This window comes from Girardinichthys multiradiatus, chromosome 11, assembly GCF_021462225.1.
Source record: "Girardinichthys multiradiatus isolate DD_20200921_A chromosome 11, DD_fGirMul_XY1, whole genome shotgun sequence".
Taxonomy (NCBI): domain Eukaryota; kingdom Metazoa; phylum Chordata; class Actinopteri; order Cyprinodontiformes; family Goodeidae; genus Girardinichthys; species Girardinichthys multiradiatus.
Window position 1 is genome coordinate 27,155,615 of NC_061804.1, and position 17,776 is coordinate 27,173,390.

The 17,776-nt window shown below is 37.5% G+C and overlaps 1 protein-coding gene across 2 annotated transcripts; it reads left to right on the forward strand.

The window, feature by feature from the left end:
- The first annotated feature begins 3,856 nt into the window (after window positions 1-3,856).
- On the forward strand, window positions 3,857-16,577 carry ggnbp2 (gametogenetin binding protein 2). Of its 2 annotated transcripts, none has more exons than XM_047378226.1 (14): window positions 3,857-3,995; window positions 4,812-4,932; window positions 9,275-9,355; window positions 9,475-9,728; window positions 11,857-11,955; window positions 12,540-12,653; window positions 12,760-12,969; window positions 13,096-13,270; window positions 13,361-13,549; window positions 13,651-13,786; window positions 13,876-13,998; window positions 15,257-15,405; window positions 15,483-15,695; window positions 15,852-16,577. In XM_047378226.1, the coding sequence occupies exons 2-14, from the start codon at window positions 4,840-4,842 to the stop codon at window positions 16,053-16,055; spliced, it is 2,040 nt and encodes a 679-aa protein (XP_047234182.1). In that variant the 5' UTR covers window positions 3,857-3,995; window positions 4,812-4,839; the 3' UTR covers window positions 16,056-16,577. The 2 variants fall into 2 exon arrangements, with proteins under 2 accessions (XP_047234182.1, XP_047234183.1); XM_047378227.1 differs by lacking the exon at window positions 3,857-3,995 and adding an exon at window positions 4,054-4,729.
- The last annotated feature ends 1,199 nt before the right edge of the window (window positions 16,578-17,776 follow it).

The window sequence follows — 17,776 nt, forward strand, 5'->3', positions numbered from 1 at the left end:
GTCCCACCTGAGCGGTGAATCCCTAGAGCTCCTCCATAGTTACATAGGGCCTCTTGGCTGCTCTGAACAGCTTGAGTGCCCCAAATCAAATTATGCTTGGGTCATACTCTTTCCATTTTCAGATGATATATTGAACAGTGCTAGAGCTGTTTAACATTTGGGATATTTTTTAATACCTAACCCAGCTTTCCAGGACTGACCGACCTGATGTATTCCTTGGTTTCCACTAATGTTTCAGAGTGGAAATTAACTATGCTCTGGTGGATTCTATTGCTAATTAGTTGACTTCTGAAGGCAATTGGTTGGACTGTATTTAGGGGTATCAGAATAAACAGGGTTGTAAACAAAGATCAACACACGTGTCATATTTTCTTTGTATGCATTTTTGAAAACCATTAATTATTTCCCTTCCACTTTGAAGGTATGCACTACTGTGCACAACAAAAATTTTCAATACAATAAATGGAAAGTTTTGATTACAACATTACAAAATGTACAGTAAAAATACATTTGCCAAAACCTGTAAAAAAAAATCTCTGGTTGAAATTGTGCAGTTAAAGAAATAATTTAAATTAAATGAAAATCGTTGCCTTTTTTTTATTAGCATTTTTATTTTTGTACTTGGCTGTTTGTTGCTCATCCTAGTGATTAGTAACTCACCATTTACAATTAAAAACTGTACTTTGTACATATATTTCTTTTTTGCAGCAAGAACAATGGACTATATACCTCAACAATGTATAAATAGAGCTATGTAATAATATAAATGAACTTAAGGAGATTCGGCTATAAATGTATATAAATTAAATAGAAACCATATTGTAAAAGAATGTAGTGAAGTAATAAAACTAAGAAATAAAGCATTTAAAACGTTAAAAAGTAACCCAATTTATCAGAATATAATTGAGTACAAAAGAAAGCAGCAAAGGTGAGAAAGATCATTAAGAATGCAAAAAGAGAATATTGGAGAAACTTTTGTAATTCCGTAGGGAGAGAAACAAAAATTGACCAAATTTGGAAAACAATTAAAAGAATGAATGGTATTAGAAAAGAATATGGATATCATATATTAAAAATAGATGATACAATTATAACGGAAGATGAAGAAAAAGCTGAAATATTAGCTAAAACATTTAGTAAAATTCATAGTTCAAGTAATATTAGTGAAGAGGGAAAGAAAGGTAGGGAAATCAAAAAGATGAAATATAAAGACTTAATGTGAAATAACGTAGATACGAATAATTTAATAAATGAGCCATTTACAAAAGGAGAGTTGAACTTTGTAACCAGGAAAATAAAAAATACATCACCTGGAAAAGATCAGATTTACTATACAATGATAGAACATCTCAATGATAAAGCAAAAGACAAAATATTAGAATTATACAATAAAGTCTGGGAGGAGGGAGAGCTGCCACAGAGCTGGAAGGAAGCAATAATTATTCCAATAGCTAAACCTGGAAAAGATAACACAAAACCTGAAAATTATAGACCGATCGCATTAACATCAAATATTTGTAAAATAATGGAAAAAATGATTAATAATAGATTAACATATTATTTAAATATTAATGGGTATATATCTAGATATCAAAATGGTTTTCGAAAATGGAGAAGCACAAATGACTGCATTATGTTTAGAATATGAAATTAGGAGAGCACAAATAAACAAAGAAAATGTAGTAGCTGTATTTTTTGACATAGAAAAAGCATATGACATGATGTGGGTAGAAGGATTATTAATTAAATTAAATAAAATGGGTATTACTGGAAAAATGTTTAACTGGATTAAAGATTTTTTATCAAATAGAACAATACAAGTAAGAATTGGTCAAGAATTGTCAGGAAAATATATAGTAGATAATGGTACTCCTCAAGGAAGTATTATAAGTCCGTTATTGTTTTCAATAATGATAAATGATGTACTTAAAAATATTGGTAAGGAAGTCTGTTGCTCACTATTTGCAGATGATGGAGCTATATGGAAAAGGGGTGGTAATATCAAACTTATTGAAAAGAAAATACAGGATGAGATTATTAGAATAGAACAATGGGCAAATCAATGGGGATTTAAATTCTCAGTAGAAAAAACAAAAGTAATGGTATTTACACAGAAAAGGAAAAGAGAAAATATAAAACTAAAATTATACAATCAAGTTTAAGAACAAGTAAAAAATATAAATTTTTTAGGTATATGGTTTGATGAAACAATTATATGGAAAGTACATATAGAAAAAAATCATAGATAAATGCAAAAAAATCTTAAACATTATGAGATGTATGGCTGGTATTGATTGGGGAGCATCAAACAGCATTGAAAATAATTTATATAGGATTAATTAGATCAAATATTGATTATGGAAGTATAATTTATGGATCAGCAACAAACACACATCATATAAAATTAGACAATATACAACATCAAGCCTTAAGAATTAGTACAGGAGCAATCAGAACCACTCCAATAGCAGCACCTCAGGTAGAGATGGGAGAGATGCCATTCGATCTACGAAGGAAACAGTTAGCAGTAAATTACTGGATAAACTTACAAAGCAATAATCCGGATCATCCTACACGTGATATTTTAAAACCATGCTGGGAAAAAGAAAAAAAACAAGTTAAGAGTTTTGGTTGGATTATCAATAATATAGAAGAAGAATTTCAAATATATGAAAAAGAAATAAGTTCAATGTTGCCTTTGCCAGTAGTGCCACCGTGGCTATTACCAGAGGCAGTGGTGGATATGGTATTGATGGAAAAGAAAAAGGATCCAAAATGTATTTTAGATTCAAATATAATACAGGAATATATATAAACAATTACTATCAATATGTTCAGGTTTACACAGACGCATCAAAAACAGATGAAAAAATAGGTGTAGCATTTATAATACCAGAATTTAAAATAAAATTAGGAAAAAGAATTACAGATGGATTATCAATATATTCAGGAGAATTATTAGCCATATTGTTAGCAGAGCAGTGGGTGGAGGATATAAAACAATTAAAAACAATCATTTGTTCAGACTCAAGTTCAGCATTATTAAGTTTAAAATATAATCAATCCGATGGTAGGCCAGACATTTTGTTGGAAATAAAACATACTTTATTTAGAATACAAAGGATGGGATTAATATTAGTGTTTTTATGGGTACCGGCACACGTAGGAGTTGGAGGGAATGAGATGGCAGACAGGATGGCAAAGAAGGCAACACAGAACCATATTAGCTTTATAATTAATATTAGTAAGTCAGAGGCAAGAAATATAATTAAACAGAGAATCAGGAAAGAGTGGCAAAAAAGTTGGGATGAAGAAAGGAAAGGAAGATGGTTTTACAGAATCAACAAGATAGTAGGAGAAGTAAGAACTGGAAGAAGGAGCAGAAAAGAGGAAAGATTAATTACAAGATTTAGATTTGAACATACAGGACTTAAATCTACATCGTTTAAGATAAAGAAACATAATACAGGAAATTTTGATCATTGTGGAGAGGAGAAAACAATAGAACATGTAATATTGAAGTGTCAGAAATATGAATAAGAAAGAACAATTTTGAGGAGAGAATTTGAAGGTATTAAAGAACATTTTATTTTGATAGATACTTTGCAAAGAAATTTAGGTAGCAAGCATATTCAAATTATAGTTAGATTTAAAAAAAAAAACTAAATTAATAAACAGAATTTGATTGTTGGAATAGTAAATAAGATTTAAAACCATGAAGAACCACACTCCATGTCAGTCGGTGGCGTTAATATACACCATAAAGTTATTTGCCAACCGCCAAAAATAATACAAGAAGAAGAAGAAGAAGAAGAAGATAATCGTCATCAATCAGAAGTTTTCTCCTCACCTACGCCACCTGGAGGCAGCGCGTATTACAACATTCGCATTACGTACGGAGTGGCAACGGTGAAATCCGTAAAGAAGATTCCGCCACCGTAGCAGCCTCAGTAACTGTCGCACTTGTTTATTTTCAAGATAAGTTTCAGACGAGGGTAAGTAAAAGCAGCCCAACATTTTAACCAGGCGCACTTGTACGTCACGAAGACGCTATTCTGTTGTCAGTACTGTAGGTATATTTCCACTTAGCCGCCGCTAAGTAGCTATTCACAGTTCCAACTTTCTATTAGCTTAGATTAGCTTGCTAACGATAGCTTTGGGGAGGAGCGATGTTAACAAACAGGTTAGCCAGGTTTGCTATCGTCAACAGGGCAAAGTCAAACTATAATATTACTCCATGTATTGTTGATGGTGGAAGGAACACTATCTGATAAATAACAATGCGCTTAAATTTAACCGAACGGCATACTTGATTTCTGAAGTTGTACTGTCAAGTGTACTTAGCTAAAAGGCTAACTGGGAAATAAGTGGGTAATGGTTTAAATAGCAAGAGATATAGGTGAGCGTTTCCAACCCCGGTTTTGTAAGCTGTACAAATGCTAGAAATACGTTTTGTAAAACTAATAACTTTAACTTCCCAATCCAAGCTTTCTGTTGCCTGGCTATTTGCTAGCTTAGTGTAAATCTGGGTCAAGACAACCCTGCTAGTTACTTTAGGGTATATAGCAATAGTTTATAACTTGGTGATCGGTTTTATTTATTTATATTCAAGATTTTAAAGAATACTCGAATGATAAAGAACTTAAGAGATAAATTGCCAGTTGCAATATTAAATCAGACCTCAATGACCTGGAGTTGGGTAGCATTAGCTTGGTGGAGCTTGGTTCAGGTAAGATGTATTCAATCGGCCCTATGCTCTGCACATCATTTACTAGTCTGTGATTCGTTCGGTGTGTTTATGTAACCTGCAGGTGAGCTGCTGTAAAGCCCAAAGAAGGCATGGCACGCCTGGTAGCAGTTTGCAGGGAAGGCGAGGAAGACTACCCGTTTTTGGCCAGGCAGATTCCCTTGTATATTGATGACACTCTCACTGTAAGTCCTCATATAATCACAGGATATTCATCAAATAACTGTTATACTTGGACACAGTTGCCATCGAAGAAGATAGTCCTTTGTGGATCATTGTACTGTAAATTGTATGCAGAGAATTTAAAGCTTGAAATTGTTGAAAATGTTGAATGTATTTTGATTGCTGATTTTAAGTGTTACTGAGCACAATCAGTGTTGTTTCTGCAAAAAAGGTTCTATAGAAAATAACTGTCCAAAGACAACTCTTGCTGATTTTCTGGAGGAGATGGTTTTGTTTCACTTTTGTAGTTTTAGTTCATACAGTGTTAGAAAGGATCTTGGAACGCTGAGATATGGTTGTGTTCTTCAAAGACATCTGGACTCTGAGAACTGATTAGATTGCTTTTAAATTACAGTACGAACAGTCTGAAACTAAACTTCTGATTTGAAATACTAAAACGGATTTTCCCTGCAGTCTGAGATGTATGTGTGCCTCTAAAGCAGGGGTGCCCACACTTTTTCAGCTTGCGAGCTACTTATGAAATGACCAAGTCACAAAGATCTACCTACCAAAAAAATGCAATATATATATATATATATATATATATATACACAGTACAGACCAAAAGTTTGGACACAGCTTTTCATTCAAAGAGTTTTCTTTATTTTCATGACTATGAATATTGTAGCTTCACACTGAAGGCATAAAAACTATGAATTAACACATGTGGAATTATATACTGAACAAAAAGTGTGAAACAACTGAAAATATGTCTTATATTCTAGGTTCTTCAAAGTAGCCACCTTTTGCTTTGATTACTGCTCCGCAAACTCTTGGCATTCTGTTGATGAGCTTCAAGAGGTAGTCACCTGAAATGGTTTTCCAACAGTCTTGAAGGAGTTCCCAGAGATGCTTAGCACTTGTTGGCCCTTTTGCCTTCACTCTGCGGTCCAGCTCACCCCAAACCATCTCGATTGGGTTCAGGTCCGGTGACTGTGGAGGCCAGGTCATCTGGCGCAGCACCCCATCACTCTCCTTCTTGGTCAAATAGCCCTTACACAGCCTGGAGGTGTGTTTGGGGTCATTGTCCTGTTGAAAAATAAATGATGGTCCAATTAAACGCAAACCGGATGGAATAGCATGCTGCTGCAAGATGCTGTGGTAGCCATGCTGGTTCAGTATGCCTTCAATTTTGGATAAATCCCCAACAGTGTCACCAGCAAAGCACCCCCACACCATCACACCTCCTCCTCCATGCTTTACGGTGGGAACCAGGCATGTAGAGTCCATCCGTTCACCTCTTCTGCGCCGCACAAAGAAACGGTGGTTGGAACCAAAGATCTCAAACTTGGACTCATCAGACCAAAGCACAGATTTCCACTGGTCTAATGTCCATTCCTTGTGTTCTTTAACCCAAACAAGTCTCTTCTGCTTGTTGCCTGTCCTCAGCAGTCCTCAGCAGTGGTTTCCTAGCAGCTATTTTACCATGAAGGCCTGATTCACACAGTCTCCTCTTAACAGTTGTTCTAGAGATGTGTCTGCTGCTTGAACTCTGTGTGGCATTGACCTGTTCTCTAATCTGAGCTGCTGTTAACCTGTGATTTCTGAGGCTGGTGACTCGGATGAACTTATCGTCCGCAGCAGAGGTGACTCTTGGTCGTCCTTTCCTGGGGCGGTCCTCATGTGAGCCAGTTTCTTTGTAGCGCTTGATGGTTTTTGCGACTGCACTTGGGGACACTTTCAAGGTTTTCCCAATTGTTCAGACTGACTGACCTTCATTTCTTAAAGTAATGATGGCCACTCGTTTTTCTTTACTTAGCTGCTTTTTTCTTGCCATAATACAAATTCTAATAGTCTATTCAATAGGACTATCAACTATGTACTGTATCCACCTCCTGCACAACACAACTGATGGTCCCAACCCCATTTATAAGGCTTGAAATACCACTTATTAAACCTGACAAGGCACACCTGTGAAGTGAAAACCATTTCAGGTGACTACTTCTTGAAGCTCATCAACAGAATACCAAGAGTGTGCAGAGCAGTAATCAAAGCAAAAGGTGGCTACTTTGAAGAACCTAGAATATAAGACATATTTTCAGTTGTTTCACACTTTTTGTTCAGTATATAATTCCACATGTGTTAATTCATAGTTTTGATGCCTTCAGTGTGAAGCTACAATATTCATAGTCATGAAAATAAAGAAAACTCTTTGAATGAGAAGGTGTGTTCAAACTTTTGGTCTGTACTGCATATATATATATATATATATATATATATATATATATATATATATATATATATATATATATATATATATATATATATATATATATATATATATATATATGTGTATATAATCGTTATTGTTCTTGTTGTGTATTCTTTAAATAAAATGTAACTTAATCTAAGCTATTTATGTTTGATAAAAAAAAACAAAAGCAAAAGATAAACCTGACTTTGCATCTCTTCACATAACATGTTAAATAACTCTTTCAAAACAAGTCGGTTACACTTGCATTCCGTATTATTATTTCTTTTGTACTTACCTGCTTACTCTGATGATTTGCACCAGATGCAGTCAGATAGGAATGCATAGTGCATCCAGAACTGCCTGTGAGCCCTGGACTTCAGCTGAATGTCAGATTGTAGTGTCAAAATTTTATTCTCCACTGCACACATTGAGGTGAAATAACGTTGCAATTTTTGAAGAAAGTGACTCAATCTGAGCATCTTCTTGAAAAGGGTTGCACATGAATGTAGCAACTGGCTCAGGTACTGCAAAGTCTTGAAAGGGTTTGTCAAACTCTGACAGACATTTTTCAATCTGCTCTGTGTAGCGTGCACTGTCAAATTGTGCACACACCTTTTGCATCTCTAGCTCTGATAATGGTCGAGAAGTTGGCTAAGTCATGGCGCTGCAGCTTTGAGGACAGATGTAGCATTTTCCATTTGAAAGCATTAACTGAGCTGATCATACTGATCACAGTTTTGTTTTTTCCTTGCAGCTCTACATTAAGGTCATTCTACATGTTTGTTAGATCGGTTAGAAATGTTGAGTCTAGAAGCCACTTTTCGTCATTTAGTTGGTTGTATTCTGCATGTTTTATTTCATGTAAAAACTCTTTAATCTTCGGACAGAGCTCAGACAGCCGTCTTTGAAGAGATCTGGCGCAAATAGAACATGCGATTCTTGATGCCACATCCATTATTTCTTTCATGTTGAGCATTTTTGCACACAGCGCTTGTTGGTGTATTATGCAGTGATAATTGAGGATGTCGGGGAAACTATCGGCTTCCCTGCACTTGACAATAAACCCGTTCGAGCGGTCAACCATCGTAGGAGTGCTGGAAGTTACTTTTTTTCAGTGAAGTTTTGGAAAGACTGAAAAATATCCTGTCCCCGTGTGTGTTCTTTGATGGCCAGTACTGTTAACAGCTCCTATTTAGCAATCATATCAGCAGTTCGGATACAAATGCACAACTGGGCTGTGTCGATCACATTCATTAACTCGTCTAATTGCAGCGAGAAACGCTTGCAGTCTGCAATATCCTTCCAAAGTAGCTATGTTAAATCCTCGGCGACAGCTTCAGACCGCCGTGTAACTGTATTCCTTGACAGTTGAAGAGCCTTTATTGAAGACAATATTTAAAAACAACAATAGTTATTTTTAAAATCCCGAAACAACGAGTTAGCTGCTTTAACGAAGCTTCTTTTATCATCTCTCCATCTTGATTGGACTTTTTGTGTTGATGCTTCGGTGGCTTTTGTGGTCACCTGTGAGAACAAAGACAACTGGATAACACTCAGTTCGCTTTTAGGAGAAAAGTTAATGTCATACTTTTTATGGAAAGTTTTTTCGGAAACAGTCTGAAAATGCCGCTCCCCATTTCCCTTCTTCGGAATAGCAACAGAAGACAAAAAGATGAGGCAAACGCACTTTGAGTATAACATCATGAAAAAAAAAGTCCTCCTCCCATTCTGTATGGAAGTTGTAGGTTTTTTGCTTCTTGCTTGGTCCAGGTCCCCCACTCATTTTAAACCTTTTCTTAAGTTTTTTAGCTACTCAGTACTGCTCGGCTCTGCTAGTTTTCCACTAGGTGGCATAAATCAACACGCATGCTTGAGGTGGTGTCAAAAAAGAGATGAGATGTCAGACTTGATGTCCTGTATGTTGATCAAGTGATAAACGTCATGATGGTGTTTTTTATTTATTTTTTTGGTCTTGCGATCTACCAAAACTATCTTTCGACTAGTAGATTGCGATTGACATAATGGGAACCCCTGCTCTAAACTGTCAGAATGGATGAAACATGACTGTTGAGTTTGATGTTCATTAACTGTTGTGTGCTAATGGTTGTCAGATGGTGATGGAGTTTCCTGACAGCGTAATGGATGTTGAAGGCCATGAAATAAATCCTGCTCATTGGAAACAATTTTCTGAGGTAAGCAATTCTGCTTTTATACAGAACTTGTCATAATGCAGCAGACACACACAATCAGTCTCAAAGAGGTTTGGTATATTTAGTGTGGGGGTGAAAAGTTTTTTTTTTTTTCTCCCCAGTATTACTCTAAGCTGAAGCAGCAGGACCTGAATATTGCCTTGATGGTGACATCCAGAGAGGTATACAGTGCATTATCTCAGTTGGTGCCGTGTGTGGGCTGCAGACGAAGTGTAGAGCACCTCTTTTCACATTCAGTGGAAAGGGGGAACCCAGCCCTGGAGCCCCTCATAGTGAAACCCAAGGGCATGCTCACTCTCACCAAGGCTTGTTTGGCAGACATGAAGAAGCTTTATACTCTCTTCTACATCCATGGGTGAGGGAAAGAAATGTTTTCTGACAATGAGAATGATATAACAAGCAACATAATGTACGCTGTTCTCCCCTTTTAGTTTGTCTCTCAGTTATTTAAATTGTAGTGACACTGATAATTCTTTTAATCATTGCTACGAAACACTAGTGGTCTATTTATGTGTAGTCTTGAAAGGCATAGGTCTGATATCGCAGGGCTTTGCTAAAGTGTTTTTACCCTTTGAACTTTGTTTTTGACTATTTATCAAAGTTAGCACTTTATAGTATTGGCTTTTGCTGCAGTAACAGATCCACGAAGCTGTGACTGCGTTAGAGTTATAGCTTCAAGTGTTCAGAGGTATGACTTCATCAGCTTCGGACATAAAGACACCGTTTTGACCTACATATAAATGTGCTATGTGTTATGAAAACTAACTCTTCCTACCATTCCCACCATAAAATGTGGTGACACCATCAAGCTGTGGGGATACTTTTTCTTAGGCAGGGACTGGGAAGATGGATGAAGTAAAATAAAGGGCAATCATGAAACATGCTACAAGAGACTGGAGGTTGAGTGCAGAGGTTTACTTTCCAGCACAACATACAGGGGTTGGACAATGAAACTGAAACACCTGGTTTTAGACCACAATAATTTATTAGTATGGTGTAGGGCCTCCTTTTGTGGCCAATACAGCGTCAATTCGTCTTGGGAATGACATATACAAGTCCTGCACAGTGGTCAGAGGGATTTTAAGCCATTCTTCTTGCAGGATAGTGGCCAGGTCACTACGTGATACTGGTGGAGGAAAACGTTTCCTGACTCGCTCCTCCAAAACACCCCAACGTGGCTCAATAATATTTAGATCTGGTGACTGTGCAGGCCATGGGAGATGTTCAACTTCACTTTCATGTTCATCAAACCAATCTTTCACCAGTCTTGTTGTGTGTATTGGTGCATTGTCATCCTGATACACGGCACCGCCTTCAGGATACAATGTTTGAACCATTAGATGCACATGGTCCTCAAGAATGGTTCGGTAGTCCTTGGCAGTGACGCGCCCATCTAGCACAAGTATTGGGCCAAGGGAATGCCATGATATGGCAGCCCAAACCATCACTGATCCACCACCATGCTTCACTCTGGGCATGCAACAGTCTGGGTGGTACGCTTCTTTGGGGCTTCTCCACACCGTAACTCTCCCTGATGTGGGGAAAACAGTAAAGGTGGACTCATCAGAGAACAATACATGTTTCACATTGTCCACAGCCCAAGATTTGCGCTCCTTGCACCATTGAAACCGACGTTTGGCATTGGCATGAGTGACCAAAGGTTTGGCTTATAGCAGCCCGGCCGTGTATATTGACCCTGTGGAGCTCCCGACGGACAGTTCTGGTGGAAACAGGAGAGTTGAGGTGCACATTTAATTCTGCCGTGATTTGGGCAGCCGTGGTTTTATGTTTTTTGGATACAATCCAGGTTAGAACCCGAACATCCCTTTCAGACAGCTTCCTCTTGGGTCCACAGTTAGTCCTGTTGGATGTGGTTCATCCTTCTTGGTGGTATGCTGACATTACTCTGGATACCGTGGCTCTTGATACATCACAAAGACTTGTTGTCTTGGTCACAGATGACCCAGCAAGACGTGCACCAACAATTTGTCCTCTTTTAAACTCTGGTATGTCACCCATAATGTTGTGTGCATTTCAATATTTTGAGCAAAATTGTGCTCTTACCCTGATAATTGAACCTTCACACTCTGCTCTTATTGATGCAATGTGCTATCAATGAAGACTGGCTACCAGGCTGGTCCAATTTAGCCATGAAACCTCCCACACTAAAATGACAGGTGTTTCAGTTTCATTGTCCAACCCCTGTACATTCAGAATTTACAGTGTTTGAATGGCCTAGTCAAAGTCGTGACAATTTTCAGACCTATATTTCTTTAAAAAAAAAAAAAGAGACAACCTTTCACTTCAGTTATGTACTACTTTGTGTTGGTCTATTAAATAACAACTCATTGAAATACATTAACATTTATGGTTGCAAACATGACAAAATGTAAAATATTCAAAAGCAATGGCTAATTTTGCAAGCCACTATATCCCATTTTACATGAATCCTATTAAGCATTATATTGTAATTTTGTTTGCAGGTCAAAGTTAAATGACATGATTGATGCCATTCCCAAAAGTAAAAAGAATAAACGCTGCCAGTTGCACTCCTTAGACACACACAAACCTAAACCATTAGGGTAAGTAAAGTGCCTAGTTTCACAGTTACATTTACCAGTTTTACATTAACTTACTTAGTTATGGCCACTGATGTTTTTTATAAAGAATGAGATAAATATGTTTAACGGTAGACAAAAATGTGTTTTATTACAACTAGTAAATGTAGTGAAGGACAAGAACTGTGGCTTCTCATCAAGTATTGAAGTGTCCCTCATTTTTATGCCATAAAGGTTTCTGACCTGTTGATTGAAATGTTTATCCTCTGATGTCTTAAAATGACTGCTGCAAACAATAGGAACATAACGGCACATGCCACCTATTGTTAACATCACTCCAGAATAGGCATCAGCTGGTTGTGTGAGCAACTGGTCACATAAAACAGTCCACAAAATCCCATCGCCAAACATTTACAAGTTTGTTAGTTTTCATTGATTATTGTGCTTTATGTCTGTTGACAATATAAGTATACTATTATGTCCAGATTATTTATACATCAGTGTTGTGTGCACATCTTATTTCTTAGGCCAGGAAGAAGAAAATCTGTTTTTGTACAATTGAGAAGTGTTCATTACATGTTGCTATAACATTGTTATAAATGCTACAGGGGGAGTTGGATGAATGTGTGGGAGCTGATGTCTCAAGAATGCAGGGATGAGGTGGTCCTCATTGACAGTGCCTGTCTCCTTGAGACACTGGAGACATACTTGCGTAAACACAGGTACTCTGCTGTATTCATACCATTTATTCACTACAAATGCTTGCTCATCCTTTGTAAAACACTGTTTTGAGATTGAAGAAAAACTGACCAGCTTTGACTTCAACAGATTTTGCACAGACTGTAAGAATAAAGTGATCAGAGCATATAACATCCTGGTTGGAGATGTGGACTCCGGTGAAGAGAAGGGCTACTGTGCTGCTCTGTATGAGGGTCTCTGTTGTTGCCCACATGAACGACACATTCATGTGTGCTGTGAAACAGATTTCATCGCTCACCTACTCGGCAGGGCAGAGCCTGAATTCTCAGGAGGTTACGAGTAAGTTGGATTTCATATTTATCATTTGGTAAATGCATTATGAATAAATAATGTTGTGTCATGCTTTTGTTGTTCCGTTTAGCATTTTCAGCAATTAAGCTAGTAATGGCTTTCCTTATTTTTAAGGCGCAGAGAGAGACATGCCAAAACAATTGACATTGCACAAGAGGAAGTTCTGACCTGTCTGGGCATTCATCTCTATGAACGGCTGCACAGAATCTGGCAGAAGCTACGAGCTGAGGAACAGACTTGGCAGATATTGTTCCATCTGGGTATCGATGCACTACGGAAAAGCTTCGAGGTACCTTAAGCTATGTGCTCCATGTTCATTTGAGGATGTCACACAGTTTTATTGCTATGTGTTTAACTGAATGTTTTTCTCTGACCCCAGATGGCAGTGGAGAAGATGCAGGGGATCAGTCGACTTGAGCAGTTTGTCGAGGAGCTATCAGAGGAGGAAAGAGCCAAAGAGCTGAAACTGGAGAAGAAGAGACAGAAAAGAAAAAATCGACGCAAAAATAAGTGTGGTTTTGATATTTCTGAACAGGAAGCAGAGAACAAGGAGAAGATCTTGGATGAGGTAATCTTTAACAGAAACATTATGAGGCTAATGGGCTGTATTTTTAAGATAAACCTATTGTTGGGCGTCTTCATTTTAGTGAGCTCTTTTTGATGTCGTAGGGTTCCTTTGATTCTGTTGAGGACAGCTGTAAGGCCTGTAGTCGCCATGAGGAGGAGGAGGAAGAGGCTGGATCTGAAGAGACAGCTGCCCCCAGCAGAAACACGTCCTGTAACTGCTCAGATAGCACCAAGCGAGGTACAGTTATACAAAAAAATGTATTTTTAAGTCTTACTGTATGTGGATATAAAGACAAATAAGGAGCTGGGACAAAATATTGTCTTCAGATTTGTCCCACAACAGTAATGGAAGCGACTGTGGCTACTCATCAAGTATTGAAGGCAGCGAGGTGGGATCACGAGAGGGCTCTGATGTTGCCTGCTCCGAGGGAATATGCAACCATGAAGCAGGTCCAGCATAAACACACCAAAATATGAATCTTCATACACCTCAAACCTTTTCTTATTTTGTTATTTTACAGCCACAAACACTTTTTATTTGCATTTTATGTGATAAAGCAGGCCATAATTGTGACAATTTTGAAATGGAAGGAAAGGAAATATGGTCTGTTTATTTTGAATGAACAAACACAGATCAGAAGTATATCATGTACTTTTTTCAGACCTGATAAGTCAAGAGTTTGCCAACCTTTTACTGAAATTACAACTTCAAGTCTTTTTAAAGTACATCTCTATCAGCTTTGACATTTCTTGCCCTATCCTCCGTTGCAAAATAGCTCAAGTTCAGTCAGATTTAATGAAGACCTTGTGCAAGCATAAACCTTCAAGTCTTTCACAGATTCTTATTTGGATAAACGTTTTGGCTTTTGACTGGCCTATTCTAATATATGAATATGCTTTGATCACTGTTGCTCAAATTGTATGTTCATAGATGTTTTCCTGGTAGGAGGTAAACCTCTGCCCCAGTCTCAGGCCTTTTACAGCCTCTGAAAGGTTTTCTTCCAGGATTACGGTGTATTTAGCTCTTTTAATCTACCCAGCAACGCTGACCAGCTTCCCTGTCCTTACTGAAGATCATCCCTGTAGCAGAGACTTCCACTACCATGTTTCACCCTGGGGTCTTTGTGTCTAGTGTGATGCAGAAAGTTAAATTTGCTCCACACATGGTGGTTTGATTGCAGGCCAGAAAGTTCAGTTTTGATCTTATATGATCAAAGCACATTCTTTTGCATGTTTACTTTGTGTCCTACATGGCTTTTGGAGAACAGCCTCTTATGTCTTTCTGTCATGATGCTCTTTGTTCACTAATGTTCACAACAACCCTCTGAGGGCTTCAGATAACAGCTGCGATCAAGTTACACACAGATAGACTGCCTTTTCTAATAAGATTACTTTTAGGGGCAATTGTTCGCTCTGGATCTTATTTCGGGATATCAGACTAAACTGGACTGGATACAAATCAAATGTGTACCAGACCTTTCAGATCTTTATTTGTTAAACATTTTGAAAACCATGCATCATTTCGCTTCAACTTCAGTTATGTGCTGCTTTGTGTTTGTCACTATAAAAACCCCATTAACCTTATTAAGATTTGTGGTTGTAAAGTGACAAAAAGAAGAAAGGTGCAAAGTGTGAATACTTTTGCAAAGCCCAGTATCCGCAATGTTGTTCAATCAGTCTCATAATTTGTTTTTATTTACCTCTATAGGGGATTTCCCACATGTCCATGACTGTGCTGAAAACAAAGAGGAGGATGGAACAGACAGCTGTGTGGACTGCTGGCCACACTCTGAGGAAAACAATCAGTGCAAGAGCAAAAAGAAGAAGAAAAAGGGCAAGAGCTTCTGCAGTAATCAGGTGAGGGAACAAACTAAGGAAAAAGTAGTTTACAGAATATTCAGCAACGTGTGCAAGGTAACACTTTGTTTCTGCAGGGTCCCAAAACTGAAGGTTGTCTGTCAGAAGAGAACACCACAGGCTACAATCTGACATCAGCAAACACTTGTCAAACCAAAGAATTATTTTCTTCTTTATGTGGCGATAAATTTGCCAACATTGCACTACGGTTACCATGGACAGTACATCAGAACAACCTCAGCCTTCACATGGGGCCTACAAAGGCAAATTTAAGTCTTGTGGAACTTCTGGTAAGATTTTTTTTTTTGGCCTAGTATGATCAGCGTCAGTGGAAAAGTAGTAATTAACTGCATATTTAACAGGGAAAGTAAATTTTCTTACTAGTTATGAGTGTACTGATTAGATTGTGATCATACATCACCTTTTTTAATTTGGTCCTCACTCAGGATGATTCCGAGGCAACTTCTGATGAAGAGAGCGGTCTGACGCAGGATGAAATCCAGGCATTTATAGAACAAAACCAGTCCTTCTACAGCAACCGCCAAAAGTATCGACAGGTCCTTAAAGAGAAATTCACCAACTACTGCCGTGGCATTGATCAGACCAAGCAAGTCTGTGGAAAGTGGTTTGCAACAACCAGTGTCAAGTAACATCATCTTCATGTGGAAAATAAAAACACTCATGACCACTGCTGCAAAATTGTTAGAAAAGATACATTTCAGGTGTACCCTTTGGTGTCTTTTATTGGGTCATTTCTTCTCTAAAATCAATGTGATTATTATTTTCTCCTTGGTATCTGTCTCTTTTGCACTTGTACACTGACACAGTTGTTCATCTCTATTTGCCATTTCATACACATAGTTTTTCTCTTTGACCAAGCCTAGCTTTTTATTGTTGGTCTTGTGTTGGGATTAGAGCACAGTGGAATAAGAAATCAAGCGTTGCAAGCTGTGATAGGGATGAATTTTAGGAGTAATATTTTTATGATTTTGTGTCCATTTCTTTTCTTCTCTATGGTGACATTTACATGTAGTGCTAAAAGGTTGCACCATGAAATGTGTACAGAAATATAAATATAAACATTTTACAGAGACTAAATATTCATTTGTAATAAATTTGGGGTGTGTTAAGCGCAATGTGAAAAATGTAGTAAATAAAGAATATTTATTATGTATTGTCTCCCCCCCATCTAGTATTCATTTTTCTTCACAGTATACAATAATTGTAGCTCATCTAGTTTGAAACACAAGTAAGCTTTTTATAGTCAAAAGAAACATGATTATTACTTTTATATTAGTGGTTTTTAAACTTTTTAGAAGTACCATTGTGTCCAAAATAACAGCAGTTTAAAAAAAAGTTAAGCTTGAAATGCCTTGTATTGTTTTAATTTGCATTAATATGCATTCTATTCCAAATCAAAACCTGAGAACTTAATAAATTTGTTCTTCCGCCACAGAAACCAATGGGCAAAATATTAATAATAGGCTAAAAGAAAAACTGGGCACATTTTTTTCTACAAACCCATTTACTCTATAAACTCAAAATGGCTGAAGATTTAGCTCTCTTGTAGATCAGACGAAGTTACTAATTTCTGGCTCCTGTAAATGGGTATTCCTGCCCAGGTTGATTGGGCCACATTCCACAGTTCCTCTGCATTTTTAGGTTTTATCTCACAAACAGCATGTTTGATGTGACCTGACTATTTTTCTACTGGTCTGTTAGGTTCCAGATAAACGAGATCAACCTATTTCCTATCACTGGTGCGTATAGAGTTGTCTTGTTAAAAGACCCATTTCAAGAACATATCCTCTTAAGCAGAAATCAAGTTGATATATTCAGACTGGTTTGCAATAAATAGCCCCAACACCATAGCATGACATGATACCTGAGCCACCATGTTTCCATTTAGTTTGACTTGAATTCAGTGTTAGTCATCTGACAAGCTGCCTGCAGCCCATTCATTCAGTGATTATACCTGCTTATTCTGGCAGGGCGCTGATGCCTATTTCCAGCTGTCGTGTGTGAGACAGGTTACACCCAGGACAGGGCCGCAGTCAATCACAGGTTGACACAGACACACATGGCAAACAATGCATGCATTTACTCACTGCTAAGAACAATTTAGACCCACTACAGGTCCTTCTCAAAATATTAACATATTGTGATAAAGTTCATTATTTTCCATAATGTAATGATGAAAATTTAACATTCATATATTTTAGATTCATTGGACACTAACTGAAATATTTCAGGTCTTTTATTGTCTTAATACGGATGATTTTGGCATACAGCTCATGAAAACCCAAAATTCCTATCTCACAAAATTAGCATATCATTAAAAGGGTCTCTAAATGAGCTATGAACCTAATCA